This window comes from Somniosus microcephalus, chromosome 5 (genome assembly GCF_052327205.1).
Source record: "Somniosus microcephalus isolate GS21.2 chromosome 5, FLI_Smic_1.0, whole genome shotgun sequence".
NCBI classification, from domain to species: domain Eukaryota; kingdom Metazoa; phylum Chordata; class Chondrichthyes; order Squaliformes; family Somniosidae; genus Somniosus; species Somniosus microcephalus.
Genome location: NC_140991.1, coordinates 44,423,223 through 44,440,032, shown reverse-complemented (window position 1 = coordinate 44,440,032; position 16,810 = coordinate 44,423,223). Strand labels below are relative to the sequence as shown.

The 16,810-nt window shown below is 47.3% G+C and overlaps 1 protein-coding gene across 2 annotated transcripts; it reads left to right on the top strand.

The window, feature by feature from the left end:
• Positions 1 to 666: 666 nt before the first annotated feature.
• Positions 667 to 16,346, top strand: idi1 (isopentenyl-diphosphate delta isomerase 1). 2 transcript variants are annotated; one of them, XM_085987594.1, is made up of 5 exons: positions 667 to 909; positions 3,362 to 3,531; positions 10,258 to 10,350; positions 12,699 to 12,829; positions 15,726 to 16,346. In XM_085987594.1, the coding sequence occupies exons 1-5, from the start codon at positions 764 to 766 to the stop codon at positions 16,041 to 16,043; spliced, it is 858 nt and encodes a 285-aa protein (XP_085843720.1). In that variant the 5' UTR covers positions 667 to 763; the 3' UTR covers positions 16,044 to 16,346. The 2 variants fall into 2 exon arrangements, with proteins under 2 accessions (XP_085843720.1, XP_085843719.1); XM_085987593.1 differs by lacking the exons at positions 667 to 909; positions 10,258 to 10,350; positions 12,699 to 12,829; positions 15,726 to 16,346 and adding exons at positions 4,653 to 5,067; positions 5,334 to 8,892 and having other exon boundaries at positions 3,420 to 3,531.
• Positions 16,347 to 16,810: the final 464 nt, after the last annotated feature.

The following is a 16,810-nucleotide window of genomic DNA, read 5'->3' as shown; positions in this document are numbered from 1 at the left end:
CTTCTTTATCGTCTAGATTTCAGTTCTGTAACCGGTCTTTCCTCTTTACAAATGCTGACTGGCCCCGTTGTGTATTATTAGTCATTTCTGTTTTTCTTTCAGATTTTCAGCTCCTGAATTGCTGTTTTGAAAATAATTGTTTAAATGCATTGCCACCCGGCTGAATTTAAGAATTTTTAGGTGTAAGAATAAACGATGCAGATTGCTAAATTTAAGGCCGCTTCAAACAATTGCAACCGATGGATGGCACTGGTAGACAATGAAAACAAATTTTAAAAAACAAGAACGTCGCTGTGACGTAAGAAGCACGTCTCCCCTCCGTGCAGCAAAACGTGAAACGCCTGCACGTAACCAGAAGGCGGAGGGTGACAACGGGACTCCGGGAAAGAGGAAAACAACCAAAAAAAGGCAGCGGACATTATCGCCCTGAAGAAAGTCAGCGAGAAATCGGCAAAGAAGCCCCGTGCGGACGTAGGTTCAATTTGATACATGATCAGAACACGGCGATTGTTGATTCGATACATATTTCATTCCAGGTTCGATTGGATTGGAACGCGCGTGCAGTTCCATGGGAACGTTCCATCGAGCCAGTCCGCAGCTTGATTGACAGCGGGCGGAGGGAGCAACAAAAGGCGGCCGCTCTCGCGCTTGCGCCTCGTGCGCGACACAGTCGAACCATATTCCGCTGATTGGCCGCTCGATCGAAAGATTGGCGAGGTGGGGCTGAAGGGGACACGCTGATTGGCGGAGGGCGATCGGAACGATGCTGCGGGCAGCGCTGACGCATGCGCGCCTGGGCGGGACCCCGTGCTTGAGGTGGGCAGTGCGGGCGGGCGCAAGGGCACAGGCCAGTTCCGCAGCGCACTCGCTGGTGTGTCGCTGCAGCCTGGTGCCATACCGACGTTCCTGGTAAGTTGTCAGTTCATAAACGTCTTTTAATATCGACCGCTTTTGCGGCAACGCGCAATTATAAAACACAGTTTATTTTTAAGCCTGTGGTTTTTTTCCCCCACCCACTTAAGAGTAAATTATGGAGTTTGAGTTTTGTGGGCTGGATTGTAGAGACTCACTGACTGCATATGGTGCATGGGCTGTAGTTTGGATACTGATGTGCCTCAATAATTCCGAGACTCGAAGGTAGCAGAACAAAACAAGGCTTTTATTAACTTAGAACGAAACACGTAAGCGAGAGAGATGTCGTCCTTCTGGAGATTGGGGCTAGACTGAAGCTAGCTTACAAACGGGGCCAGGTATGGGCGGAGCCCTACACACAGCACATTCCAGTATACAATACAGCACATTCCAGTACACAATACAATGAGGTCTGGGGGAAGGGAAATGACACTGAAACCGATCTCAGTCACAGGCAGTGATGAATGGAAATATTTCATCACAGATACCTGGTGTAGTGTTTTATACAAAGTATTTACAGCACAGAAACTGACCATTCTGCCCAACTGGTCTGTGCAGTTGTTTATTCTCCAAACGAGCTTCCTCCCATTCCTTTCTCCCATGTGTGTTTATCTAGCTTCTCCTTAAATGTATCGATGCTATTCGCCTCATCTATTCTTAGTGGTAGCGAGTTCCACTTTTGGGGTAAAGAAGATTCTCCTGAATTCCCTAGTGGATTTATTAGCGACTTTTTTTTATTAGTTTATGGGATGTGGGTGTCGCTGGCAGGGCCAGCATTTATTGCCCATCCCTAATTGCCCTCGCGAAGGTGGTGGTGAGCCGCCTTCTTGAACTGCTGCAGTCCGTGTGGTGAAGGTACTCCCACAGTGCTGTAAGGGAGGGAGTTCCAGGATTTTGATTCAGCGACCATGAAGGATCGGCGATCTACTTCTAAGTCAGGATGGTGTGTGACTTGGAGGGGAACTTGGAGGTGGTGGTGTTCCCATGCGCCTGCTGCCCTTGTCCTAGGTGGAAGAGGTCGTGGGTTTGGGAGGTGCTGTTAAAGAAGCCTTGGCAAGTTGCTGCAGTGCATCTTGTAGATGGTAAACACTGCAGCCACGGTATGCTAGTGGTGGAGGGAGTGAATGTTTAAGGTGGTGGATGGGGTGCCATTTAAGCAGGCTGCTTTGTCCTGGATGGTGTCGAGCTTCTTGAGTGTTGTTGGAGCTGTACTCATCCAGGCAAGTGGAGAGTATTCCATCACACTCCTGACCTGTGCCTTGTAGATGGTGGAAAGGCTTTGGGGAGTCAGGTGGTGAGACACTCGCCGCAGAATACCTAGCCTCTGACCTGCTCTTGTAGCCACAGTATTTATGTGGCTGGCCCAATTAAATTTCTGGTCAATGGTGATCCCCAGGATGTTGCTGGTGGGGGATTCGGCGATGGTAATGCCGTTGAATATTAAGGGGCGGTGGTTAGACTCTCGCTTGTTGGAGATAGTCATTGCCTGGCACTTGTGTGGCACAAATGTTACTATCTTGTATTTACTTTTTTGAGTTCTAGAGCCATGACTTTCTGCCTAGCTAAACTGACCTTCACTTGCCATTATTTGCCACTTGTCCCTGCTCAGTGAGTGTCCTTGGAAGTCTGTGTGGTTAGATTGGAAATGGTTTTTCCCTATGGGAAAGACTAGGTCTGCGATGATGCTGCCAGGAAAAGGGAGCTAGCTCAAGGGCACCAGCCTCCTGGAGTCTGAACTAAACATGGTTAGCATCTGGAATGCACTGCCTGAAAGAGTGGTGGAGCCAGACTCGATCGTGATTTTTGAAAGGGAATTGGGTAAGTACCTGAAGGAAAAAAATTGGTAGGGCTCCTGGGAAAGAGTGGGGAAGTGGGACTAGCTGAAGTGCTCTAGCAGAGAGCTGGCACGGGCCGAATGGCCGCCTCCTGTGCTGTAACCATTCTATGATTCGATGCACCAGTATAAAAGTGGCTACAGTTTCCACGGAAGAACCCGCTCTTTTAGGCCAGCCAGAAGTTGTACCCTTACTGGAAGGATAAATGTGATGGTTTTTGTAAGCAGCCAGAAGATGTCACAGGTCACTGTTCCCTTGCCACTCCACTTTTTCTTTTTCCTCTTCTAGTGGCTTGGTAGCCTTTTGATAATCTGGCTAAAATTGGGAAGTGACAGTGAGGTTGCTAATCCTTTGCGCAGGATCAGCTTTGTCATGAAGTGTATTTGGGTACCAACATGCTACAGAAGAAACAAAACTTAAGCTTTTAATGTTTGATACTCTTAATTTGTCTAATGCTAAATTATATGCACAAAAAATCTTCCAGTATGGCAATTTTAGAACAATTGTTTCAAAATTTCATGTGTGGATGCTGCAATTAAAAGTTGCAATCATTAGAATGGTGTAACATTGAAGGATACTCCTTTCCAGCTTTTTATTTCTTCCCCTGCTCCCAGGTATATTGGAAGTAGGAGTACAGCAACAATGCCGGAAATAAACATGGAGAACCTGGATGAAAAGCAGGTCCAGCTACTGGCTGAAATGTGCATCCTGATCGATGAAAATGATACAAGAATTGGGGCAGACACGAAGAAAAATTGCCATCTTAATGAGAACATCAATAAAGGTGAATGAACTGTTTTTAGGTCCTTGTGTATTACAGGTGTACATTTAAGGTGTCTCAACATTTATGTAAGTTTTAATGAGGTTACAATGTGTTTGGAGTGGGTACAGCATCTTGTGTCAGATCATTTCTCTGTCTCCTGGCCATTTTCCAGCCCCTCCAGCACAGCTGGGAGGGGTGAGAGCATGTGCAGCCTAGAAACTATTCTTGTTAATGAAACGCCTGCTCACCTAGAGCCTCTCTACAACAGTGTGGCTCAGATTGAGAACATAGTGGTATGGAGATTGCATGTGGTACCATTGTGGATCTTACTCTTATAGTCTGTAACTGTTGACGTCAATATTTTGGTAGTAAATTATTAATGGACCCTTGTGAGGAGAATGGGAGACTAGATGGCTAATGTGCAAGAAAAACACTGGCACAGACTTGATGGCCTGAATGAATGAATGATTTTTTTTGTGTCGTACCATCCTACACTCCTGTAATATTTGGCCTCAATTCCTGGCCACTCTTGCACAATAGCAAGTTGTTTATTTGTGCAATCTATCCACACTGGAGCTCACATTCTCTGTCTTGGAGGAGATAGGGAAGAAAAGCAAAGCACTGTGTCCCAGGGAAGTGGGTGGTTGATGAGAATAAAGCCCCATCCCCACTCTTGAGTAACTTAGTTGCTTGCTCAAGACCAGCAGCGGCCTGGGGCCTGCTTAGGACTGCGGGATATGTTGCTGAAAACCGACTGAACTTGTATTCTTGCTTTCTCCGTTTACCCTCCTCCCAAAGTGGCTCAAATCCAGTACTGAGCCGCGCTGGGAAATGAGCAAGCTTGTTTACTCCCATTCCTTGGTGCTGTGTAATGGTGTTCCAACACTTTTGGGTGGGGTTGGGGGGGGGGCAATTTCTTGAAAAGCCAAGACCTAAAATACCTTCAAGGTTGAAAATGGTGAACAAACAAGCTAATTCAGGGAAAAGTAATTAGGCGATGCCAAGAAGTCTGAGGGCCTGGCAAGAATGAGGGGGGAGTGTGCTGTCTCTCCCTCTAACTTAACCTCACTGTATGTACATAACCTACTTATATATGTATAACTTACCTGTTGGGGCCGTTGCCCCTTTAACTCACCGTTTAGGGCCATTGCCCCTTTAAGACGCGCCTTAGCGTGCTGACGTCACGTCACGTACGACGTGACGTGCGTGAGGCGGCTGCCGGCCCGACTCGGCTCTCCAGAAAGGCTGCCGGCACAGCCCGGCCCAGCGTCTTCGGCCGCATCGATCAGCCGCCGGGAGCGCCGCTATCTTCCGCTCCCGCGGCAAGCACCGGCCCAGCCTGGCCTCCAGCTCCTGCTCCCGACCTAGGCCCCAACGGCCAGCGACGCAACTACCGGCAAACGCGACGACGTCACGACCCCGAGCGTGATGAGGTCATCACGCTCCCCACGGCACTGCAAGTTCATTCCTCGTGGAGCTGCCGCCGGAACAAGACCTGCGCCACGGTGCTCCTCGGTTGTATTGTCCCCACGCTTCAGTCTTGGAAATTGTTTGTCTGTGAGTATTTAGAATGCTATAGACGATTAGCGTACACTATGTTGTAGAAAATGTTTAGTTGTAACTTTTTCTGTCTAGCTGGTTAACTAGCAGCCGTATTGGATACACTATGTACAGGGCTAATTTAAAGAGAATGCCTTCCAGCTTGCTAAATGTAATTCGTTGCCAGATGTACTGTGTTGCCCAGGCGTACCTAAATTTGTGTATACATATCAATTATGCGTCTGTATACTAATGTGTCCTTCCATTTCTGTGTTGTATTTCAGTTTTACAGTAAGAATCTTTCAGTAAAGCGTTACAAGAAAAGTCAAGCCTTGTGATTTTATTGGAAGATATCGAGTTGTTCGCTATCTGTCTAGCTCTGCATAGGATCGCGTTGCGAGGGCAGAACAGTAAAAAGACAGCAGCACAGCGGGCTCAAGCACAGGAAGATACCACTCAGCTACCATGAGTCTACGCTCAGGAAAACAATATACTCTAGAGGAAGTCGACCAGCCAATCGAGAAGAATGAGCCTCTCCCAGCAAACGAGGCCAAGTCACAGTCCTCTAAAGCAGCCTCTAGAACATCTCGGCGGTCCAGCAGACCGTCGTCACCGACAGCTCTCCCAGCAAACGATGCCAAGTCACAGTTCTCTAAAGTATCCTCTAGGTCATCTCGGCGGTCCAGCAGACCGTCGTCATCGACAGCTTCTACAGCCGCCAAGGCAAAGGCCACCCAAGCGCAATTGTCCTTCGCTGAAAAAGAAGCTGACCTCATGAAGCAGAGAGCCGACCTCGACGCTAGTATGATGAAGCAGAAAGCTGACCTTGTAAAGCAGAGAGCTGATCTCGCTGCCATTCTCCACATTCTCCAAAGCCAGAGAGCTGCCGCTGCCGCTAAAGCCGAAGCCGCAGCTTATGAAGAAGATGAGGAGCGCGAACGCGGGGAGCCCAGCCAGGAAACATATGACCTGGAACAGCCCCTCAGTCCAGTGCAACGTACAAATGAGTATGTCCAACAACACTCCAAAGTGCTCCCAAAGGAAACATTCAGGTATCTCGACGTAGAACTAGCTACTCACCCCAGCAACAAACGACCCGTTTTCGGAGACACTGAGCTTAAAAGAGAAGAAACGAGTAAGACTCACCTGCAGAGACCTCCACAACACTCGGCCAATCCAGCTAAGCAGTCCTCGCCCGAGCCGCAAGGCGCACAAGACTTCGCCAGGTACCTTACTCGCCGAGAATTATTAAGTTCAGGCCTCCTAGAATTCGATGACCGTCCTGAAGATTATTGGTCATGGAGAGCATCCTTCCTGAGTACCACCAAGGACTTGAATCTGTCGGCCAGAGAAGAACTAGACTTGATGATAAAGTGGCTCGGAGCCGAGTCGTCAAGGCAGGCGAAGAGAATTAGCTCAGCGCACGTCCTCAATCCCACAGCAGGCCTCAACCTGGTTTGGCAACGTCTCGACGACTGTTATGGGACACCAGAAGTCATCGAACACACACTGCTCAAGAAGCTTGAGGACTTCCCGAAGCTAACCAACAAGGATAATGTCGAGCTCAGAGAACTGGGCGACATTCTCCTCGAACTGGAGTGTGCCAAGGGAGAAGGTTACCTGACCGGCCTCTCGTATTTGGATACGGCTCGCGGGGTAAACCCAATAGTGGAAAAGCTCCCCCACAATCTTCAAGAGAAATGGATAGCTAAGGGATCCAAGTACAAGGAGGACAATGGAGTGGCATTTCCCCCCTTCTCTCTCTTCTCCAGGTTTGTCCAACAACAGGCAAGGGTGAGGAATGATCCAAGTTTCACTTTCTCCACCTCCAGCAGTTACGCTCCTTCGAGAACAGAGAAACCCACAAAGGACAGCAACAAAGCCTCTGTGAGTGTGCACAAAACAGATGTTCCAGCCGAACCCTCAGTCAACCAATCCAGTTCTGCTGGGAATGAAGTGGATGACCCAGATCGTCAGTGTCCTATACACAAGAAGCCCCACCCACTCAAAAAGTGTCGAAGCTTTAGAGACAAGCCCATTGATGAACGCACATCATACCTGAAAGAGAACCGCATCTGCTTCAGGTGTTGTGGGTCGACTACGCACATGGCAAAAGACTGCAAGGCGACAATCAAGTGCCTTGAGTGCAACAGCGAAAAACACATAGCAGCCCTGCATCCAGGTCCTCCTCCGTCAACCACCGAGAGCGCCGCGGTTGACAAAGAGGATAGCGGGGAGCAAAGCGAAAGCACATCTTCAGTCACCTCCAAGTGTACAGAGGTTTGCGGAAATGCAAGCAGCCCACGCTCATGCTCCAAAATCTGCTTGGTTAAAGCATATCCTGCAGGGAGAAAGGAGAAGGCAATCAAAATGTATGCAGTGCTCGACGAGCAAAGTAACAAGTCTCTAGCGAAGACGGAATTCTTCAATCTCTTCGACGTCAAGGCCAGCACCGCTCCGTACACGCTAAAAACCTGTGCAGGGACAACAGAGACTACGGGTAGGAGAGTTGGGAACTTCATGATCGAGTCCATGGATGGGAAACTACAGCTTCCCCTCCCCACCTTGATTGAGTGCGACATGATGCCAGAGGACAGGACGGAAATCCCCTCCCCAGAGGTCGCACGCCATCAGCCCCACCTACAGCCAATTGCCAATAAGATTCCAGCTGTGGACCCGGACGCTCCAATCCTCCTACTCTTGGGAAGAGACATCTTAAGGGTGCACAAGGTGCGTGAGCACATCAACGGGCCCCACGATGCTCCCTATGCGCAGCGGCTTGACTTGGGATGGGTCCTCGTGGGTGGAGTTTGCCTGGGAACAGTCCACAAACCAGCGGATGTCAGCGTCTATAAAGCAAACGTGTTGCGCAACGGTCGCACATCCTGTCTCAGCCCATGCCCAAACAGGATCCAGGTAAAGGAGGACTACGACGACATGACGCAGCATCATAGGTCAACCTCCTCTGCCTGTGAGGAAGAGGCAGGCCCCACTGTGAGCACAGATGACCTAGGATGCTCAGTGTTTGAAAGGTCCAAGGACGATAGACACAGCTGGGCGGCACCCCTGCCGTTTCGCTCTCCTGGACGCCGTCTTCCGAGTAGTGGGGAGCAGGCTGCGGGGCGCCTCTGCTCGCTCAGGAGAACCCTGGTGCCGGTGTCCACCGACCCAGACATGCCTGCAGTCCCCACCCCAGCGATGCTCCTGACTCAAAAGATGAGTGCTATTTCAGCTCCCTCTGGAAACTTCGACATGGCCGAGCTGCACGGGAAGCAAGTACAGTGTCGTGCAGACACTTCTTGGAAGAGATGGAGAGGAGAGTATTTGCCCACCCTACAGAGCCGTAGGAAATGGACAGGAGACAAGCCGAATGTCAAAGTGAGAGATGTCGTCTTGCTGAAAGACAGCCAAGCACACAAACGAACGGCCAGTGGGACTGGCCGTCAAAACTCTGCCGAGCAGGGACAAGAGGGTCTGCAAGGTGGAGGTGGAGGTGAAGATCGTCAAGAGACTGTCGGTGTTTCTGAGGCCAGTCTCAGAGATCGTAGTCCTCCTTTCCGAAGAAATCTAGAGAACGGACTCTGAGTGTGTGGCAGCCAAAGGACGTTTTCTTCAGGTTATTTTGTATCTGTAGTGGTACAAATGGAATTGTACCAAGCGGGGAGTGTGCTGTCTCTCCCTCTAACTTAACCTCACTGTATGTATATAACCTACTTATATATGTATAACTTACCTGTTAGGGCCGTTGCCCCTTTAACTCACCGTTTAGGGCCATTGCCCCTTTAAGACGCGCCTTAGCGTGCTCACGTCACGTACGACGTGACGTGCGTGAGGCGGCTGCCGGCCCGACTCGGCTCTCCAGAAAGGCTGCCGGCACAGCCCGGCCCAGCGTCTTCGGCCGCATCGATCAGCCGCCGGGAGCGCCGCTATCTTCCGCTCCCGCGGCAAGCACCGGCCCAGCCTGGCCTCCAGCTCCTGCTCCCGACCTAGGCCCCAACGGCCAGCGACGCAACTACCGGCAAACGCGACGACGTCACGACCCCGAGCGTGATGAGGTCATCACGCTCCCCACGGCACTGCAAGTTCATTCCTCGTGGAGCTGCCGCCGGAACAAGACCTGCGCCACGGTGCTCCTCGGTTGTATTGTCCCCACGCTTCAGTCTTGGAAATTGTTTGTCTGTGAGTATTTAGAATGCTATAGACGATTAGCGTACACTATGTTGTAGAAAATGTTTAGTTGTAACTTTTTCTGTCTAGCTGGTTAACTAGCAGCCGTATTGGCTACACTATGTACAGGGCTAATTTAAAGAGAATGCCTTCCAGCTTGCTAAATGTAATTCGTTGCCAGATGTACTGTGTTGCCCAGGCGTACCTAAATTTGTGTATACATATCAATTATGCGTCTGTATACTAATGTGTCCTTCCATTTCTGTGTTGTATTTCAGTTTTACAGTAAGAATCTTTCAGTAAAGCGTTACAAGAAAAGTCAAGCCTTGTGATTTTATTGGAAGATATCGAGTTGTTCACTATCTGTCTAGCTCTGCATAGGATCGCGTTGCGAGGGCAGAACAGGGAGACTATCCTGAATCTTTATTTCAACCGTGTAGGTGTCAGATGGTGATCTTTGAAACTTGGGAGGGACAAAAGAAGAACATTCACAGTTGCACTGACCATTGTAGTATCAAAGGAGAAAAGCAAGAATGTTATTAGGGGAAGAGAGCAGAAGAATAGTTTTAACAGGATATAGATCTCTGCAACTTATTATGACTGGTGTGGAGATGCCGGTGTTGGACTGGGGTGGACAAATGTAAGAAATCACACAACACCAGGTTATAGTCCAACAGCTTTATTTGAAATCACAAGCTTTCGGAGCGCTGCTCCTTCGTCATCTCTCCACTTCACCTGACGAAGGAGCAGTGCTCCGAAAGCTTGTGATTTCAAATAAAGCTGTTGGACTATAACCTGGTGTTGTGTGATTTCTTACATTTATTATGACTAAGCATTACATTTTCCATACGTCTATTTGTTCTAAATATTTACAGAGATAAAGGCAGCTGCTGGGATTAACTTTCACTCCTATTGTTTTCTTACACCTATTCCCCATGTGATGTGATTAATGACTGCCATTTTCATTGCAGTCACTCGGGAACTGGCCAGTATTGTGACTGAAGTGAAAGGGCTGAGGATAACTAATCTTTGGTTTTCCAGGTTTACTCCACAGAGCTTTCAGTGTCTTCATCTTCAACAGTGAGGGGAAACTTTTGCTGCAGCAGAGGTCTGATGCAAAGATCACTTTCCCAGGTACAAAGTAGCATTTACATTTTGCTGTGTTTCTTCACCCCCCCCCCCCCCCCCCCCCAATTCAAAATTATTTTGTATCTTTTACGATCCCTGCTCATTGGCAGAGAAACTCTCCAGTCCTTGCTTATGCTTTGTTTCTATTGAATTACATGGGTTTCTAGGGCTTCAATTGTTTTTAACCTCCTATTATAAATATGTACAGGGATATGACCAGAACAGGAGTCGGCCTTTCAGCCCCTCGAGCCTGTTCTATGCCTGGATCTGATTGATTGAATCGCAGAATAGAATGTGGAGAAATGTGAGGCACAAGAACATGGGAAGATAGGTACAGGAGTAAGCCATTCAGCCTGTTCCACCAAAGTAAATCATGGGTTATCTGTACCTCGACCCCCTTACCGTCCCTGTGGGTGGGGTTGGTGGAGAGGAGCTGCAGCTGCCACCCAGTATGGCGCATTCTATCGGCAAACCAAAAGAAGGAAAGGCATAAAGATTACTGGATGGGTGAGAGTGGATTACAAGAGGGGAATTTGCAAAGTTGTTCAAGGGTTAAAAAGTAATTGCAATAGAACCAGAGATGAGATGAGGTGACTTTTTTATGTGAGAGTTGTGAACTGGCATGCACTGGCTGACAGGACTGTGGAAGCAGATTCAATAATAACTTTCAAAGGGGAATTGGGTAAACACTTAAAGGGAAAATTTTGTTGGGGAATGGGACTAATTGGATCGCTCTTTCAAAGAGTTGGCACAATGGGCTGAAATGGCCTCCTGTGCTGTATCATTCTATGAGGACATAAACTACAAGGGCAATGCCATAAATCCTGTTGCACATCTGTGATTTTTAATACTGAGAAACTGCATGTCTAACCCAACTTCTCTGAATGAAGCAGGTAATTAAGCTGACCGGACCTTCCAGAATGTTTTTTGTGTAATTATTTTAATTGTATTGTATATTCACTTTGTTGTCACTGAACAAATCAGATTACTGATTATTCACTTGCTTATTTAGCCTAAATAGGAACAGTTTCCAAACTGTTCAGAAAGTGCCCACTTTTTTAAAAATCCTCCCCACACTCCCTTTTGTCACTGCTCTTGCTGAATGTTGGAGAACCTCAGAATATCCTGTTCATTTGGATGGTGAAATATAGAGGAATTAGCTGGTACTGTGACTGTGTGTGAAGTGATGAGGTTCAGGATGACTGATCTTGTAGTTTTCCAGTTTTACTGCACAGAAATACAAAAGAATTCCATCATCTTCCACTTTCCATCCTTCCCCACCACCCCCTTGGTGGATCCAAATGTGTGAACGTGACCATCTTTTGATGATTGTTGAGATGACTATTGTGGTGCTAATAAACTAGTCCCTGCTTAATCATCAATCAAAATAGCACTCTCTCCTAATCCTCCCCATGGGAGCGTATGTATTTTAATTCTGGCTTCTGGTGGTGAAAGAACTTGCATTTATATAGCACCTTTCACATCCTCAGGACATCTCAAAGCACTTCATAGCCAGTAGAGTACTTTTGCAGTGTAGGCAGATTTGGCAGCAAATTCTCAGACACACGATGCCACAAATACCAATGAGGAAAATTGACCAAGTAATCTTTTTAGTGATGTTGGCAGAGGGATAAATGATGGCCAGGACACCGAGAGAACTCCCCAGCTATAATTTGATAGTGCCGTGGGATCTTTTCCGTCCACATGAGACAGTAGTTGTGGCCCATTTAGCTTCTCACGGTGCAGTACTCCCTCAGTCGTGCACTGAAGTGTCTGCCTGGATTATGGGCTCCAGTCTCTGAAGTGGGGCTTGAACCCAGGACTTTCTGCCTCTGAGGTGAGAATGCTACCATTGACCACGGCTGACACCTTGGAAATTTAGTTTATTTATAACTGTTTGGTTTTGTTTGGCAGTGATCGGACAATTGTTTTCCCAGATATAAATCTATACACGGGGATTTCATCGTAATGTTTATGTGCAGGTTGTTAAACGTGACCCTCCGTTTTCTCCACTATACATTTTTGAACGAACTCTCTGGTTTTGTGCATGATGCTATTCTCCTGGGAGGGTCTGGGTTTCTCTATTACTCATTCACCCATGTTGTTGAGCCACAGTGGGTGCAAGCTGCAGTTTCTCTTCCCCCCCTCTCCCCTCCCTGGAAATTAAGGTGAAAGGCAGAATGAAAGATTGAGCGGGGGTGGGGGGGTTGCAGGGGTCTAAAGTGGGGTAACTGAAGGTCTGGGATTGGGCTGCTAAGCAGCCATCATGGTAGTGGAGACTTGTTTATGTGGATCTTGGGTTAAAAATACATTTGAATAAATGATCATTTTCAGGGGATGCTTTTTTTTTCCAGGTTGTTTCACAAACACTTGCTGCAGCCACCCTCTCAGCACTGCAACAGAAATGGAGGAGAAAGATGCTCTTGGTGTTAGACAAGCAGCCCAGCGCAGGTTAAAAGAAGAGTTTGGAATACCTGTGCAACAGGTGAGAAATGCTGCAAAACCTTCTATATTAAGCAAGCATCGGAACTAATCTGGCCAGATTACTCTCCTGCCCAAGGCTGTGTTCTGTGAGCCAGGACTACCAGCCTGGTTAGCCTCTGCAGCTTTTAACTGTCTGCTTGTGTAAACTTGATTTTGCTAGCCAAAGTATTATGGGGATAATCGTAAATGTTTACTCTGCTGAGAAATATAGTAAAAGTGTTTTGTAAGTACAGGAAACTTTCGTTTAACCAGAGGTTAAATGTCCGGAAAGCTCTCTCTACCGGCAAATTCAGGAGCCGTTTCCTATAAGTTTTTTTACTTCTCGTTGCTTTTTTTTTTCTAGTCAGGCTCTGCAAGGTCTAGCGGAAGCTGTTGCTTAGCTACAGAGACGCTTTTAAGCTGCGGCCGACTGTTTTGAAGCTGTTGCTAAGCAACAGGGTTTGTTGATTCACACGGAGCTCAAAAGCTCCGTATGTTTTAACGTTAGCGCTGGTTTCTACGGCAGTTTTGATGGTACGGCACCAGCTCGGTCCCGTCAGTGCCGGATACCAGAAAGTTTCCTGTAGTTCTATTAACTTTTTTTTTAATGTACAGAAGATCTATAACCGCTAACTATCACAGCCTGACTTCCATTTCTGAAACTAATTTGTGTTTTAGTGTAAATTAACTGAATCATTAGCTGATTTCAAATGCTTGATAGACAATATGGCCCAGATATTAACGGGCAAGTTACGTGGAGGGGTGTTGGGGTGGGGAAGGTGGGGGTCAGGGTGGATTTTCGGGACAGGAAACCCAGAAGTCCGGGTTTCCCCGCATGCTGTGAATTTTTAACTCCACAGCGTGCATCTTTTTCGTACTTAGAAACATAGAGAGTAGGCCCTTCGAGCCTGCTCCGCCATTCAACGAGATCATGGCTGATCATCCAAACCCTAGCACCCGGTCCCTACACCGACAGCCATCCCACCCAAGCCCTATCCCCGTAACCCCACATATTTAATCCCCCCTAACACTAAGGGCCAATTTTTATCATGGCCAATCAACCTAACCCGCACATCTTTGGACTGTGGGAGGAAACCGGAGCACCCGGAGGAAACCCACGCAAACACGGGGAGAATGTGCAAACTCCACACAGACAGTCACCCGAGGCCGGATTTGAACCCGGGTCCCTGGCGCTGTGAGGCAACAGTGCTAACCACTATGCCACCGTGCTGCCCATTGACCGATTCCGCACCCTGAAGTCAGCCTGATTGACAGGCTTGGCTTCCAGTCGGGCAGGGAGGACTCGGAGCAAGTAGTTCCGAACCCTGTGTGGCACCTGCCTTCTCCCCGACTCTGTCCTCCACTCCCTTGAGCTGCCGGGTTTCCCAAGGCCTGGGAAACCTGGCCGGCCACTGTTTGTTTAAATTGCAAAGCAGGTGACATTAGAGGCTGCCACCCTCATTAAAATATTTCAATTGCCAACCTGCCTTCTGGGAGCAGGTTGGCTGCCCGGCCCCTGTCCCACCTCAGTTAAACTCGCTGGGGTCGGGTTTCAGATTTAAAAAAATTTTAACATCTGACCGACCCCAACCCACCTGTTTTTTGGGTGTTAAAATTCAGCCCCTATGTAGCAGTTACATCTGCAAACTGCTTGCCCTATAAACTACATGGTATTGACTACCGTGTTCTTTGGTTGATACTGTCATCCAAAGCCGTTGTCTTTGGTCCCTGCCACAAAATCTGTTCCCAAGTTAGTGACTCCATCCCCCTCCCTGGCAACTGGCTGCGGCTGAACCACACTGTTCGCTACCTTGGTGTAATATTTGACTCTGAAATGAGCTTCCAACCACATATCCGCGCCATCACTAAGACCGCCTATTTCCACCTCCTAACATCATCTGTCTCCGCCCTTGCCTCAGCTCATCTGCTGCTGAAACCCTCATCCATGCCTTTATTACCTCTAGACTTGACTATTCCAACGCACTCCTGCCCGGCCTCCCACATTCTACCCTATGTAAACTTGAGGTCATCCAAAACTCGACTGCCCGTGTCCTTACTCCCACCAAGTCTCGTTCACCCATCACCCCTGTGCTCGCTGACCTACACTGGCTCCCAGTTAAGCAATGCCTTGCTTTTTAAGATTCTCATCCTTTTTTTCCAAATCCCTCCGTGGCCTCACCCCTCCCTGTAATCTCCAGCCCCACAACCCTCGGAGATATCGGCGCTCCTCAAATTCTGGCCTCTTGCGCATCCCTGATGATAATCGCTCCACCATTGGTGGCCGTACCTTCAGCTGTCAAGGCCCGCAGCTCTGGAATTCCCTGCCTGACGTTCCCAAAAACCTAGCTCTGAAGAAGCTTTTGGTCATCTGTCCTAATATCTCCTTGTGTGGCTCGCTGTCTAACGCTCCTGTGACATTTTACTATAAAAGGCGTTTTGGTAGTGGTGGTGCTGGTGGTGGTAGTAAGGATATTGTGTTGAATTGTCATATAATCAACTTTATGGAGGGGCATCTATATACTTAGTTTGTCACCTTGCCGCTGGTGCTTTCATATGTTTTGTTAAGAATGAATAATTTTGAGGTGGTATCTGCAGACATTTTTGCATAGCACTAACTCATTTGATGTGAGCTTGTGAAGTTTTGCAGCACTGCCCCAATGAACAGGCAGTGCTGCTGTAGCCGGTTTGATTGCAAGAGAGTATAACTTCATACTGCATCCGTAGGAATATTGCACAAAATATGTTCCTAGCTTTGAACTAACTTTAAAAGCACAGCCTGTGAACAAGGATCAATATGAGTCTGCAGCTAAGAGTATAGATATCCCCTCTTCAAAATGTTTAAATTATGGGCCAATTTAATATGTTTTCCACACTTCTGTTTTTCCATATTTAACCTCTTGACTGCTTTTTGACCCCAGGTCCCTCCAGAAGAGATGAATTACCTGACCCGCATTCACTACAAGGCTCAGTCTGATGGGATCTGGGGAGAACATGAAATTGATTACATAATCTTTGTACAGAAGGATGTAACTTTGAAACCTGACCCCAACGAGATCAAAAGTTACTGTTACGTAACTAAAGAGGAACTGAAGGACCTGTTGGAAAAGGCAGAGAACAAGGAAGTGAAAATCACACCGTGGTTCAAGCTTATTGCTGAGAAGTTTCTGTTCACGTGGTGGGACAGTCTCCACAATCTGAAGCAGTTCATAAATCATGAAAAAATTCACCGAATGTAGAATGCTTAGTTTTCTGAATGGGGTAACTGCAAAGGAACTAATCTTGCATATACTATTAAAACTTTCACTGTAATCTATTTGCAACGTAGAGTGTTGAGAAAATGGATGTTCGCGAGTTAACTACTCCAGTGAGCAACACAAAACTGAAGGTGGGAGATGCTTCTCAAAATTGATGGGTTTTAACTTATTTGTACAAATTGAGGCACCGTGAAGTAAATAATTACTGATTGTTTCCACACAACTTCTGTGCGTAGACTAATGTCCAAGTGTAAATAACGTATAATTAAAATGGTCCTACATAAATCGTGTGTTTATTGCAATTCTATTTTATTATCTACTAGCTTCTCTTCCCACCCCATAGTGATCACATGAGCTTTGAAATCAGCTAATTGACCAATAATCATGTGGCTGGTTATGCTGCTTTCTAGCAATCTCCTGGGCTACGGATAAGCAAATGCTTGTTACCCTTACCAGCAACCAAAAACTGGCCAGAATCAGCAATTACTGAGCAACAACCAATAATCAGCCGGTAAGATTTTATCTAAATATTTTGGAAGTTGAGTTGTGTGAAGGTTTTTTCCTGTATGCCATATTATGAACAGTATTTGCCTATAACTTTATAATATTTATAGTTATTAATATTTATAACTTTAAATATTAGGTGTGGAATTGTTCCATAACTTGTCACTCAAAACAATTGTTTTAGAAGTGTCCTTTATTTTAAGGCAAGAGAGACACCATCAACCAGGTCCTATTGTAATATGTGG